General features: G+C 41.0%; 1 protein-coding gene across 8 annotated transcripts in view; it reads right to left on the reverse strand.

The window, feature by feature from the left end:
* Positions 1–15,228, reverse strand: part of TMCC1 (transmembrane and coiled-coil domain family 1) — a 258,804-nt gene that overhangs the window by 8,545 nt on the left and 235,031 nt on the right. For all 8 annotated transcript variants that reach the window (XM_032411985.1, XM_032411983.1, XM_032411984.1 and 5 more), the window contains one exon: positions 13,957–14,891. In XM_032411985.1, coding sequence (XP_032267876.1) covers positions 13,957–14,495 — 539 coding nt within the window. In that variant the 5' untranslated portion in view covers positions 14,496–14,891. The remainder of the gene's footprint in view (positions 1–13,956; positions 14,892–15,228) is intronic.

Genomic DNA, 15,228 nt, shown 5'->3' on the forward strand with positions numbered 1-15,228 from the left:
TTTATTTTATTTTATTTTTTTTTTAAAGATTTTATTTATTTATTTGAGAGAGAGAGAATGAGAGAGAGTACATGAGAGGGGGGAGGGTCAGAGGGAGAAGCAGGCTCCTCGCCGAGCAGGGAGCCCGATGCGGGACCCGATCCAGGGACTCCAGGATCATGACCTGAGCCGAAGGCAGTCGCCTAACCAACTGAGCCACCCAGGCGCCCTGTTTGTTTTTTTTTTTTAAAGATTTTATTTATTTATTTGACAGAGAGAGACACAGCCAGAGAGGGAACACAAGCAGGGGGAGTGGGAGAGGGAGAAGCAGGCTCCCCGCAGAGCAGGGAGCCCAACGCGGGACTCGATCCCAAGACGCTGGGACCATGACCCAAGCCGAAGGCAGACGCCTAACGACTGAGCCACCCAGGTTGTCCCTCCCCTTCCTTGTTTTTAACCCCATATATAGTACACAACCTTTTAAGGAATACACAGTTTTCTGTTAAGGTAATTCTTATACCGCAGCATCACTGATACTCTCCCTTCGGATAATTATATAATAAATAATTATATCCTACACTCCATTCTTTCTCTAAGAAACAAGGGTTTTTATTTAAAAGGCACAGTCTGACCCTTTTCACTGTATTACTGAATCCTACTGAGTTTTCCTTTATCCTTGATAGGCATCTGTATTGCTCTCTTTCACACTGAAATTCTGTTACTGAAGTGATGGAACAGATCACAAAGTGTTTCCACCCTTTACCTGTAACTCGGGCTGATATTCTCTGTGACTGTCTTTTCACTTCATCTGCTGCTGCCCAGGGCATGTGCTCAGAAACAGGCACCACCTCTAGAACTGATTTTCTATCAAATTTTAAGTCCACCAACTGCCATAAGAATATGTTGATATACTACTGCCTTTTCAGGCTCGTCCTATTTCATTTAGCTCACTATTCTGTGGTGCTTTTAGTGTTTGATGATTTCATCATTCTCTCTCCTTACGAGAGATGGGATGGAGACTTTGTAAAAGGAGTGTTCCAAAGTATCAGTCCCTTGAGATTTAAGGGAAGGGCTGGGCCTAGCAGCAAATAACCCTCCTAAGCTAAGGACTGATACTGGGTGGCAGGGAGGGGAGCATGGCAGTGGTGACAGTCTTGCTGATGAGAACAGACCCATGTGACATCTTTGGCATGTGTTCCCTAATTGTATGGTCTTTCAGGAATGTTGGAGAATCTTATTTGATATTAAACATGGCCTCACACATACCATCAGAACAGAATAAAAAGAAACAGCAGCTGCTGCCATTTATTTAGTGCCTACTATATATCCAAATTAATTTTTTAAAAGATTTATTTATTTATTTGGTGGGGGGAGAGGCAGAGAGAAACTCAAGCAGGGTCTGTGCTGAATGTGGAGCCTGATGCCAGGACCCTGAGATCAGGACCTAAGCCAAAACCAAGAGTCCGCTGACTGTACCACTCAGGCACCCCTACCCAAATTCATTTCTGAAACTCCAAGAAGGTAGTAGGTATTATCTTCACTTTACAGATAAGGAAACTGAAGCTCAAAGAGGTAAAGTGACTTGCCTAAGGGCACACAGAAATTAAGTAGGGAGTAAAGATTCGAATCCATGTTTGTCTGACTTTAAACCCAAGTTCTTTTTTTTTTTTTTTTAAGATTTTATTTATTTGAGAGAGAGAGAGAGCACACGAGAGGGGGGAGGGTCAGAGGGAGAAGCAGACTTCCTGCTGAGCAGGGAGCCCGATGCGGGACTCGATCCTGGGTCATGACCTGAGCCGAAGGCAGTCGCTTAACCAACTGAGCCACCCAGGCGCCCTAAACCCAAGTTCTTAACCTCTACACCGTGATGCCATTTAGAAACTACTCAAGAAGCCCAGATGAGCTAAACTCCCTTTTATAAGTAAGAAACTTGAGTCAGGTCTATAGTTGATCCAAATTACATAGCCACACAGGGAGCTGGACTGAACTACAGTGACATGACTGTTTGGAGCTTGATGTCAAGGTGGAGTCAATGGGAGGAGGAATGAAGTAACTCTACATACCTAGAATCAAAAAGAGGATAATAACAAGCGTTGGGGAGATGTGGATAAATTTGAACTCTCATACAGCTGGTGGGAATGGAAATGGTGTATCAGCTTTGGAAAACAGTTTCGCAGTTCCTCAAAAAGTTAAATAGAGAATCACTGTATGACCCAGAAATTCCACTCCAGGTATACACTGAAGAGAAATGAAAACTTATTCCCATACAAAAAAGTGTACACAAACATTCACAACAACATTATTCTTAATGGCCGAAAAGTGGAAACAAGTAAATATCCATCAACTGATGAATGGATAAAATGTGGCGCAACCATACAATGGAATATTATTTGGAAATAAAATGAAGTAATGACACATGCTACAATATGGATGAGCCTTGAATACATTATTCTAAGTGAAAGATGCCAGTCAGAAAGGACCACAAACTGCATGATGCCATGCCATGTATATGAAATGTCCAAAATAAGCAAATCTATAGAGACAAAGATTAATGGTTGCCAGGGTCTGGGCGGAATGGGAAGATTGGAAGGCAATGAAAATGCCCTAAAACTGATAATGGTGATGGCTGCATATATCTGTGCATACACTAAAAATCATTGATTCATATATTTTGTTGTTGTTGTTGTTGTTTTTAAGATTTTATTTATTTGAGAGAGACAGAGCATGAGCGGGGAGAGGGGCAGAGGGAAAGGGAGAAGCAGACTCCCCACTGAGCAGGGAGCCCCACATGGGGCTGGATCCCAGAACTCTGGGATCATGACCCGAGCCAAAGGCAGACACCCAAACAACTGAGCCACCCAGGCGCCCCTGACTACATATGCCTAATGGGTGAATTCTATGGTATATGAATTATATCTCAATGAAGCTGTTAAAAAAGATTATGGATGTCTGCAATTTACTTTGAAATGCATTAAAAAAATGAGAGGAAGGGGGTACCTGGGTGACTCAGTCGGTTAAGCGTCCAGCTTGATTTTGGCTCAGGTCATGGTCTCAAGGTTGTGAGATTGAGCCCAAGTTGGGCTCTCTGCTCAGTGTGGAGTTTGCTTGAGATTCCCTCTCTCCCTTTCCTTCGGCCTTTCCCCCACTCTAATAAATAAATCTTTAAAAAAATGAGAGGAAGGGGGGCGCCTGGGTGGCTCAGTCGTTAAGTGTCTGCCTTCGGCTCAGGTCATGATCCCAGGGTCCTGGGATCGAGCCCCACATTGGGCTCCCTGCTCTGTGGGAAGCCTGCTTCTCCCTCTCCCACTCCCCCTGCTTGTGTTCCTGCTCTCGCTATGTCTCTCTCTCTGTCAAATAAATAAATAAATAAATGAAGGTTTAAGTTAGCCTATTTTGTCATTTTGTCTGTGTTTAGGAGTCCCATAGCTACACATCCAGTTGAAAAACAAAACTGCATTCACCTTTGTGTTTTATTTATCCTAGTATTTCTGTGAGCACCCACTGACTGAAAGGGACAAGAATAAAGTGAAAAGAAAGGTGCCAAGTGCCAGGCAGATTAAGGTACAAAATATGTTTCTTCCCCCAAAGTTTTAACACTTTTTTTTTTTTAAGATTTTAATTTTAAGTAATCTCTATACCCAACGTAGGGCTCGAACTTAACCCTGAGATCAAGAGCCACATGCTCTACCGACTGAGCCAGCCAGGCGCCCCAATACTCTTTAATATTCCTGTGAAATGCAATCCTTGAACCCCATGTTCTTTTCTGGAATTTTAGATCCAAACTGATGTAAGACGTTTAGATTTTTTAGTATATATAATTTTAAGTCCCTACTTAGTTAGAACATGCTTTACTGACTTCTTTCACCCATTGTTTGAGGGTTTTCCCCCCCTTCTTGAAGTATATCCTTTAGTATTTCTCCCAGCAAAGGTTTCCATGAGTGGTTAATTTTTGTCTACGTATGTCTAAAAGTGTCGTAATTTCACTCTCTTTCTTGAATAATAAATTAGGTGGACATAGCATTCTAAGGTCACAGTTATTCTTCCCTAGCACTTTGAAGGTATTATTGTCTTCTGGCAGTATAATCTCTCATTTGTTTGGTCCATTTCACATTGAGTTTCATCAACTGGATTTCCTTGTGCCATCCGCAACTTCTGTTTGAGAGTATTTTATGGAGTTCCCTCCTGCATGTATCTCTTTCAGATTCCTTTTTGAGCTATTTCATGGCTTTGGGTTGTTATAAAATATGTTTTGGATACTTTTACTTGTGAATACCTAAGATGATTTACTAATAACACCTTAGGTTGCCCCTCAGATTTTTATAATTATATAATACTACATAAAAATATGTAATACTGTATATGAATCATAGAGTACATGAAAAAGTCCTCAGCACTTGTTCCCAACACTCTTGAACCTTATTATAAGAAATGTTTATCATACAATGACACTAACATGTCAAAGGTTCTGGAAGCCATTTGGTTCACTTCATATTTTATCTAAAGGCTGTCCATCTTCACTCCTTCCACTTTGCACCTTCTTTGTACTTGTGGTTTTATACAGTTTTTCTTTAAAAGATTTTATTTGAGAGCAGGCGCACATAGGAACGGGGGTGGGGTGGGGGTGGGGGGTGGTGAGCAGAAGGAGAAGCAGACTCCCTGCTTATCATGACCTGAGACAAAGGCAGACAGATAGCTTAACCGACTTAGCCACCCAGGCGCCTCTGTTTTTAGGCAATTTGTACCAGCTGATGGGATTCAAACCCTGACTCTGCAACCCACCAGTGTGACCCTGTGAAGAGGCAATCTACCTATTCCAAAGGGCAACTGTGAAGATTGAACAGGAGTTAGACGTCAAATGCCCTGCGCAAAAATGGAGCTCAGTGGGAGAGATCTATCACAAGTATACGTCTGGTTTCATTTTTGTCTTTTATGATCTTCCCAAGTCCCTCCAACAATCCTTAGTGAGGAAATTTAAAAGGACTACTTGTTGACCTCAAGTGCTCTGTGGCTCCAACATTCAAGGCTTCTTCCTTCTGATTTTTTCCCCCTCTAATCCTCCACTTCTTCATCTATCTCCACATCCTCAATTTTACATTTTCTAAAATTTTCACTGTTCCAGTATATTGAGTTTTTCCTGACATCTCATAAATGGGTTTTCTGGGTACACATTCTGTCCTTCTCAAGAAGGATAAGAGAGGGGGGCACCATGGGTGGCTCAGTTGTTAAGCGGCTGCGTTTGGCTCAGGTCATGATCCCAGGGTCCTGGGATCGAGCCCCGCATTGGGCTCCCTGCAAGGAAGGGAGGTGCAGGAAGCCTGCTTCTCCCTCTCCCACTCCCCCTGCCTGTGTTCCCTCTCTCGCTGTGTCTCTGTCAAATAAATAAATCTTAAAAAAAAAAAAAAGGACAAGAGAGGCACAAGCCTCTTCTTACTTCCTCATCAGGAGGGCCAGCACAAACATACAAATGGGTTCCTGCTATTTCCCTGACTCAAGTTTGCCAGACAACTAAGTCCATTCACTGGCTTGTTCAAGCTTTCTTTTAAATTGATGGAACTGTCCTACCTACCTTCCTTTCACGGTATGTGTTTTGTATGTGTGAGAGGGAAAGTATCTCAAGTATACTTCATTTGATCTTTGCAAATCTCTAGAGAGAGTTGAGTAGAAACTGTTAATCCTCACCATGCTCCTGTGGAAAATAAAGTCCTTTGGAGATTGAACAATTCACTCACAGTTACATGAGAAATTAAAAGCAAGATTTCCTCAAGCTGAGAATCTTCCCAAATGAGAAAATATACTATTGTTCCCAGAGACAGGACTTTATTAACAGCTAGTTAAATAGTGAAATAGCATTTGGGTAAGTAGAATAAGCTCCATTTCCCTGCAGATGAAAACAGACCAACAGGTTAGGAGACTTGCCAAGGTGACATAAAGCTGCAGAACTCAAGGGTGAAGCAAGACCCACAATGGGTCCAGTTGAAACAGCCTCATTAATTCACCAACTAATTAGTAGCATTTGCTTTCTTCTTCAAGTCATAAGAAGTACCTGGAGAATGATGACTTTCTGAAAGAACAGAAAAGTCACAGCTGTTATTGGGTAGCTGAAACCCTATTACACTTACACATTTTTTTTTAAAAGTAGGCTCTACACCCAATGTGGGGCTCGAACTCACGACCCTGAGATCAAGAATTGCATGCTCTACCAGATGAGCCAGCCAGGCACCCCTATCCTTACACAGTTGTGTTTGGGTTACTATAGTAAACACCTCTAATCTGCAGGAAACATCAGGGAGGAAACCAAGAAAGCCATAAACTTTGAGGCTTTTGTAAAATGTGATGAACAAAGAGGCTGGCAAGATGCCCTTGTTGTCTTGGAACACAGGTCTTCTGGGTTACCTCAGCACCTTGAAAGAACTTTACTGGGCCTGTCATCACTAAAACACTTTCGCTGATTTGTTCACCCAGGTCATGGAAGTTTGTTCCTTAGCTCTTTTCACAACCTCACAACCCACATTTGAAAGCACAAATCTGATCAAGCTTAACAATTTCCAATCAAACATTTTTCAGTGCCATCAGTCATTTTTATATGGCTTACATAACATAACCTACATGTGAAATTATGGTCTGAAATCAGGCTAACACAAAGAGCCCAGTAAAGATGATGTAATGTCATTTTGGGTGGAGGAGTGCATGTGGGGGAGGAATTTAGGGTTCAATCTACATCAGTTAATCACTGTAAACATCAAAGTATCAAAACACTAACACCAATAATAACAAAAGCAATAACCACCCACCCCCACACCCCATGCCTTTTTAGGTGTGGCATCTGCCTCTGATTCATGAAGACATTTCTACATTAAACCTTACCTCCTTTGTCCCTGGGAGGTACTTCAATTTCTAATTAAGAAATGGGAGGCTGAGAAAGATGCAGTGACTTCCCCTTATTAGGTTAGTGAGGTGTACTGAGAATCCGAACCACTTGGTTCATGCTTCCTGTTTCTAGGTTTGTTTTATTATTGTCTTTTTAAAAACTTACTGCTTCTATACCACTAATCAAATGCAAAATGTAAACAAGAACAAAAGGAAGAAAATACCCATTATTCCAGTTCCCACTGACTTCTCACTACTCCCATTATTAATATTATAATCTCTTTTGCTTTACTTGCTAGTGTTTACTTCCTACCTAAATCCTAAAATAGGGAAGTCATATACCTAGGGAATTCAAAGAAAGAATACCTCTGTCTTCTCATTAAATATTAGTATCAAATCAAAGAGCGGGGGGGAAAAGGGAAGGTAAACTGTGTACAGCCTTTCACATGTGATTTTTTAAAATCAAGAACTCTAAGGGATTTTAACCTCTTGATATGATGCCAATTAGAGCTCTCTGGACATGAAGGGGAGGGGGCAATTCTTGGTCCTACAAGTATATGATTTTGACTGGCATGTGCTTTCCATCAGACTCCAGCTGGAACACAAAGTAGTATGAGATTAATAACCTCATTTTGAGACTTTTTACTCAAAAGTCCTTCCCAAATCATTACAACTCAAAGAAAACTTAGACACTCGAATACGGCTTGAGTTTAGCTATTAGTCAACAGAAAGCCTTAAAGACTGTGAGATCTTTTTTAAATGTAGGTTATATCATATTTTGGGAGGTGAAATCCATCCCCCAACCCAAAGCAAAATCTGCTCTATTTACAAAATATAAAAAAAATCTAGATTTTGTTGTAGGTAAACAATTAATAAATAATAATAAGTAAATTAATCAAGTGTTTCAGCCATTGGAGGTCAACACATTAGTCATCTACTTAGATCAAAGATAAGCCAGGGCTCTTTTGGGTCAAATTCCTGATGAATGAGAAACTAGATGAGAGTCAGGCTGGAAATGTTTCACCTAGTGCATCACTCTTTGGGCGTGGCTCGAAAGTTTGGAGCCATCTCTGAGAGTGGGGGGTGGGGGGAGTGCTTCCCTAATTGGGCAATACGTCATTAGGACAGGATGGCTGAAGAATCTTGTAGAGCAGGTATTGAGAGCAACAGGAAGAACCAGATCCCAGGGCTAACACCAACAGGGACCTGAGGTAGCTTCTGCCAGGGTTTGACCAGAACAGAGAGACATAGTTAGTGTAGAGGTATGACGTGTGGTGGGAACTGGAATATATTCCTGGCTGAATTGGGGAAAGTGGATATTTCCTCCCTACCTTTTGTTACTTCATTTGTGTTGAAGCCTGAAAAGAGGCTAGGAAACACTGAACTAGCCTTTAGTTGGAAAGGAAAAAGCACAGAATCAGTCCCTGAAACCTTCAGGGTAGGCAGTGCATTATCTTAAAGACAAGAAACAGCAGATGCCTATAGCGTATAGGGAATGAATAAAAGCTGGGGGGGAGGGGAGCTTTCTAGGCAATCTGGAAACTTGGTAATGACAGCTAACATCCTGGCACACCACAGACCATACTAGGTGCTTCACATACATTATCTCCAACCCTGTACAGTAGATATCATTACCTTGTTTTTATACAGGAAACTGAGGCTCGGAGGAATTACATACGGTCACACAAAAACTGGCAAGTGAATGCAGGCTTGTCCAACCTCAAGTAATTACTGAAGTAAATAATTTTTCTCTCCCTCTCTTCCTCCCTCCTTCCCTTCCATTCTTCCTCCTTTACCTCTTCAGGGCTATGTTGGGAAAAGCACATCTGTAAATTCTCTTTTATATGGAAGGTCTTACTTTTCCTAAGAACATATCTCAATTGGGCTTTATTTCTCTACAGGAGCTAATCTGATCCAATATTCTCAAGTTTCTATTTCAAACTTACTGTCCAAACCTAGTCTACATATACTCTGGAGACTCTCAGATCAATTTATAATTGACACAGGTCTAACACCTGGAGTAAAGGGGCCAAAATAGCTGTATCTGACCATATCTTTCTTATGTCTAGTGATGGTAAAATAAAATTGTATTTAACTGACCATCTGTTTAATTAAAACTCCAGGGCGCCTGGGTGGCTCAGTCGGTAAAGCGTCTGCTTTCGGCTCAGGTCATGATCCCAGGGTACTGGGATCGAGCCCCACACGGGGCTCCCTGCTCAGCGGGGAGTCTGCTTCTCCCTCTCCCACTGCCGCTCCCCCTGCTTGTGCTCTCTCACTCTCTCTCTGTCAAATAAATAAATAAAATCTTAAAAAAATAAAATAAAATAAAATAAAATAAAATAAAAATAAAACTCCAATGGCCTGTGCCTAATTGCGTTAGCCTAGCTACTGACAGTTGTACGCATGTGACGGCTGCTCTGGTGAGTGCCGCCTTCTGTGTTCTTGCTCTTATGACTCAGGGCAACTTAAAATATCCCTGGGCTTAATACAGTTCCAGAAGCTGATTTCCAAAGGACAGTAATCCCCTTAAAATAGAAGCTTTTAAAATGGCATTACTGCTCCTCAACAGGAAGAGGGTTTTTAGTCTGCCTATATGACACTGCCACATATGGGCAGTAGCGGAGTAGGATTCCCAGCCAGATCCCCGAAGGGAAAAACTACAAAAGGAACCTGTAAAACTGTCAATGAATGTTTTCCTAGTTCTCTCCTATTTTCAGTGCATTTTGCCACAGCTCAATTTTCTCCTCTGGTAGCTCAAGAATATATTATACCCACCATGGGAACAGGACTAGTCTTCCAGTTTTTAGCAGATTAAATATATGTTAAACCATTTTACTGTGTGACCTGGCAAAAGTTACTTTATCTTTCTGGGCCTCAGTATACTCGTGTAAAATGAGATTAAACTAGATATCTAAGGGCCCTTCTATCTCTGAAATACTACATGAACCCAGGTTCTCCTAACAAATCTGTGATAATACTTTAATGGGATGTACAGACTATCTGCACAGGAAGAATCGGAAATGAGCACAATCCCATCACTAGAAAAACTGTCTAAACTTTGCATCTTTCTTTCCCAAAATACATGTTCTCACTCATATCTGAGAGCCCAATACACAGCTCAAAGACTAAAAACCTAGTTCCTGATCAAAGGTTGAGGTGGAGTTCAGATCCAAGTTCTGTTACAGTGGCTTCCTGGGCTGAATGCATGTGGGTGCTGAAGACATACTCAGCCATGGCACAGTTATGTAGGTGAAGAGAGAGACTGTACTCCACAGGCTTCTGAATGTTTCTAATTATTTCAAAGTAAGTAGACGGTCTTGGGTAAAAATCTTAATTTGGCCTTACGGGCAGAGAGCAACAGGAAGCACATTAACTGAGTGACAAGACTGAAAAGGGACTCTGCAAAGGGGGAAATAAGGATGGAAGTGAAAGTTTCCTTAGTAGGTTTCCCCTATTACCTACACTGCTGTAGAAAACTTTCCAGAGCTTGTGCAGTCACAGATTTTTTTTTTTTTTTTTGCATTCACAGAATTTTATAAAATATGTTAGCAACAATGACTCAGCTTTTAGTGAAACACACACTTTGACCTGGAAAAGGCCCAATACCCGATGCAGTCAATGCTTCCTAGAGCTAGACTATAGGCTAGTCTTTCAATCACACAGATTTTAGCTAGATTGTAGTTTTTCGATCATAATAGATTTCAGGGTTGAGCTTGGGGGAAAAAAAAAAAAAAAAAAACCTGTCCTGAAATGAAAAACAAAACCAAACCACTGGCTCTGCATTCACATTAAACTGGGTTTTATTCCTGGCTTTATCACTTACTAAGTAACCTTTTGGCAAAATGTAAAACCCCACTGGGCCTCCATTTCCTCATCTGTAGAATGGGGATAATACAATCCACCTGAAGGGCTACTGTGAGGATTAGCAAATATATGTAAAGCATTATGCACACCATAGGAGTTCAGTAAATGTTGAGTGGTAGTGTCTTCCTCCACCTCATTTGAATAACAAGCAGCAACCCTGTACACAGCCTCCCTCCTGTCAACTCACATATTAGTAAAATAAACTAAAGCACAGAAAATAAACAAATATATCTAGAGTGGCCATATATGCTTTAATTGGTTCTTGGTCACAGAAGAATCCCTTAAGTCCATCCCTAGCTAGCCTACTTCCTTCCTAGACAAAAAGCCAAACCTACAACAGAGCTCAAATAGAAATTAGTAAAGAGAGGCTGTTGCAAGCAGCTCAGCAACAGTGTTGGGATATGGAAAGGTTTAGAAAAAAAAAAAATTTTTATGAAAAGCAGACAAAAGAACTTTAAAGAGCAAGCTGTCTCGGACTGTTTACTGTAGAGGCACATAATCGTTTCACTCTCACTGACCTGACAGTATCACTGAGCTAGAACACCACTGTTCTATACTATTTCCAATCAAGTCAAGGTTCAGTGTATTATTCTGTTAAAAGAAGGTAGAGAAATTCCCTAAAAATGCTTAAAATGTGAAAGTTTTGATTCTTAAGAATATGCTTCAATGTGTGGGAAAATTTCACTTAGATGAAATGGTTCAAAGATCAACAAAATTAAGTATATTTACTAGTTAAGAACATGTAACAGAGGAGAAATTTCTAACTGCTCAATACATGGGAAATACTGGTACAACAAAATAGCTGAGTCAAACAGCTGTGACATTTCTGCTCCCTTTCTTGGGGAAAAAAGGCTTTCTTTCTTCAAGATTCGTTTTAAACAAAGACCATTCTAAAGTTTAAGTGATATGACAAAAGTGAGATTACACATTATACTATGTCTTCCCTGGCTCTCCAAGCTTCACCTCTGGTTTTGAAAATTCTTAAGTTTTCTTCTTTTTTTTTTTTTTTTAAGATTTTATTTGAGAGAGAGAGAGAGAGTGACAGAGATAGCGAGAGAGAGCACAAGCGGGGAGGAGAGTGAGAAGCAGGCTCCTGCTGAGCCGGGAGCCCAACGCGGGGCTCAATCCCAGGACCCTGGGATCACGACCTGAGCCAAAGGCAGCCGCCCAACCGACTGAGCCATCCAGGAGCCCCGAAATTCTTAAGTTTTCTTTATTCTCTCTTTATTCCATAAAACTAATCATTTACCCACTACAGAGAACCCAAAATGCAATTAAAGAAATGCACTTCTCGTTACCTCACAAGTGATTTGGACTTGATTCTTATAATGAGGTTATAATGACCAGCTAAAAGTTCTGTCCTGTCCCTGGATTATTTTAAATTGGTACAAAGGTGGGCCTTGGGAAACCTGTTTTTCCTCTATGATTTTCTCATATTGGCCTACATCTGACTTGAAGACATAACAAGCTCTATATGAATTTTAAGCTCTGAAGGATTTAAAAACTGGAATGTTTTACCATCCATTCAAAATAAAGGGGCCAAAGCAGGCAATTGGCTTTTTGTTTTGGGGGTGTTTTTTTTTTTTTTTTTTTTGAGCATCTGACTGCGGGAGGACCGGGTCTCCATGTTCAGAGGGGTCTATTTTAATAGCAGCAGTAGCAGCTGCTACCTAACATCAACTGAGCATTCACAGGACCAGGCACTGAGCTATGTGCTTTACATAAATTATTCCCTTTAGATGTCACAATAACCTTATGAAGAACTGTTATTATTCCTATGTTATAGATGAGGAAACCAAGACTTCGAGAGGTTTAGAAACTTGCCCAGTTTTCAAGGTTAGCAAGTGGCAGAACTAGAATTTGAACTTGGGAGTTAGGTTTCACACTGTATACAAAAGATCAGATGTTTTATTTTTAGAGTCCATTTGAATATCTGTTAGATTGCTCACTTTAGATATTGTCTTTTAAGTATATGAAAGAATATACAAAATACTAAAATAATAAATAGTAATATATTTGCTTTTATTAAAAACTTCATTTCTCTCTCCCACACTCTTTTCTTTTCATCTCCCTTAAAGTCTTAGAATTAGGTTAGAATTAGTTAGAATTGAAGAATGAAGAGGCAGGGCTTAATTACTAATATTTTCACCATCTGAAAACAGCATGCTGCTGTAACTTCTCTCAGAGCTAATGGATACACATGAACAATTTATTTCAAACCCTGAGATTATCTCATAAAAGCAAACTTAAAAAAATCATTGTTTTTTAAAAAGAGGTGAAACAGACCTTAAGAGATCATCTGTTCAACCCTTGATATTACAGGATAAGTAGTGAGGATTCCCTCGAGTTAGTATTTGGGATAGGACCAAAACCCAGGTCTTTCGAGGCCTGCTCTGACCTGTGGCTTCTGTAAAACTGGCCCTTAATCTGTATCAGTGAGGTGGCCTGTCTCTGGCTGAGCGAGTTTGGATCTGAATGAGTACTGTATGGGGGATATTATTTCTCTCTGCATGGGATAGAAACAAGGGGAAAAAACATGTTTTTAGAGAACAACTAAGAGTGGTCTAATATGAATATGGAGTATTATATGAAACAGAAGAAAGACCAGCTTCTCTACCTTTAGCACAGATATGACTCAAAGCAGTTAGCCCTTTGAGAATTCTCTAACGACTGTAGAAACATTTCATGTTTAAGTCCACGCCCATTCAAACATCTGCCAATTCATAACAAAGGTAACAGACGTGCTTATCTGGATATACTTTCAGTCTAATCTCTCTACACCAATTGTCCACATAAGTGTGTTTAAGGTCAAATACCTACAGTGTTCATTACATTTTAGCCAGGCTATATGTCTGATTTTTCTTAGATTTCTTAGAGTTCAGAGGGTTATAGATCTTTTGAATTCAGTGTAGTATACTTACAGGTTGCAATGATTTGTGGTTCTGTGATTATAAATAAATAGGTGGAATGCCTTAGAGAGCTTGGGCTTCATGTGAAAGTCCTAAGCTGGAATGGAAGACTGGAGAGCTACCGTAATTGTCTTCCCCTGACCCCAATGCTTCATTGGTGTATGATCTCAGGAGTCATTTAACTTTGCTGTGCCTCTATTTTGCTCTCTATGATAGAACTATGGGGATGTTATATGACATATCTAAAGTGTTCTGGATGCTATAAAAAAAGATACTCTACACAGATCTTTTTGCAGTCCCTTTCCCGACTTTAGAATTTTAATTCCATATAACTTACCTATATCGCTCCTCCTGTAAGGCCTGCATTATTAATGAATAGTCTCTCTGATAATGTTCCTTGAGGGTCTCAAAGGATTCCTCTAGTCTGGCCTGTGTTTCCCGGATCTCCTGGATCTCATGTAGTAGTGCATCAAATCCTGAGCTCTGCATGTCCAGGGTGTTTGTTTTGGAGCTGGACGCTCCTACAGCAATGCCTCCAGTGGTGCTGTTGGCTCCCACTGAGCCTGAAGTGGCACTAGAACAATCTTCCTCACTACCATATTTTGGGCTTGACTGAAAGTTTGAAATCACCCCCAAAGCCTTCCCCCCATCATCCACTTGCCCTTCCTCTAAAGAGTCCTTCAGGTTAGGGATATTGTCTGCACTGCCAAATTTATTCCGAATTAGTGAGGCAATCTCTCTGGGTTTTGAGACTACGGCCCCTGCTGCTGAATGGGTCGCCTGGGAGAAGCTAGAAAGTCCACCTTTGACACTGTCCACCACACCTTCACTGAAGCCAGTCACCTTTGCTCCCACATCCTTCAGACCCTGGTGCATGTCCCTGAAGACATCCTTCGGCTGCCGAGGAATCCCATTCTGCTCCACCTCTCGGAGCTTCCTGTGGTAGTGCTCAAGTTTCTTTTGTAGCTGGAGGATGGTTTGGGCAGATTTCTGGTTCTTCTTCTCAAAGACCTGCTTGATGCGGGCAGCCTGCTGCTTGTCTGCACTGTTGGCAAGCTTCAAGTACTCAGCGACGTTGTCGTCCCGGGCTGTTTGTGCAATCTTGATCTGTTCTGTGAGCTTCAGGATCTTCTGCTGCAGGTGAGCGATAGCAGCCTTTGTGCGCTGAGGGTCTGGTGTTCCATCCACAGAGTCTGTGTGGATGCTGCCATCGGTGCTGGAGGCCACTGCACTGGAAGTCTGGGCGAGGCTGCTTACTTCCAATCGCTCGATCTAGTATAAAAATAAGAAGTGGATGTTAGAAGGAGCCCAAGAGGACTACCTCTCCAGAATCAATACACCAAATGTATTGAAAATTTACGAACTCTCAGATCTTGGCATAGATAGTTGACCTAATACCTCCTGTCCTGTACAACTCCCATGTCCCTTTTGGATACTGTCCTTATACAAGTATACTTTGCCTTACACAAAACAGACATGAAAAAAGATTTGCACAAGATGTAAACTGGGGGTGTTCTTCCTTTGTTAGAGAATTTATTACAGTATTTCTTTAAATAACAAAGCTCCCCTAGTTGTTTATATATTTTTAAAGATTTTATTTATTTGAGAG

Source organism: Phoca vitulina, unplaced genomic scaffold (genome assembly GCF_004348235.1).
Source record: "Phoca vitulina isolate PV1807 unplaced genomic scaffold, GSC_HSeal_1.0 scaffold13, whole genome shotgun sequence".
Lineage (NCBI taxonomy): Eukaryota > Metazoa > Chordata > Mammalia > Carnivora > Phocidae > Phoca > Phoca vitulina.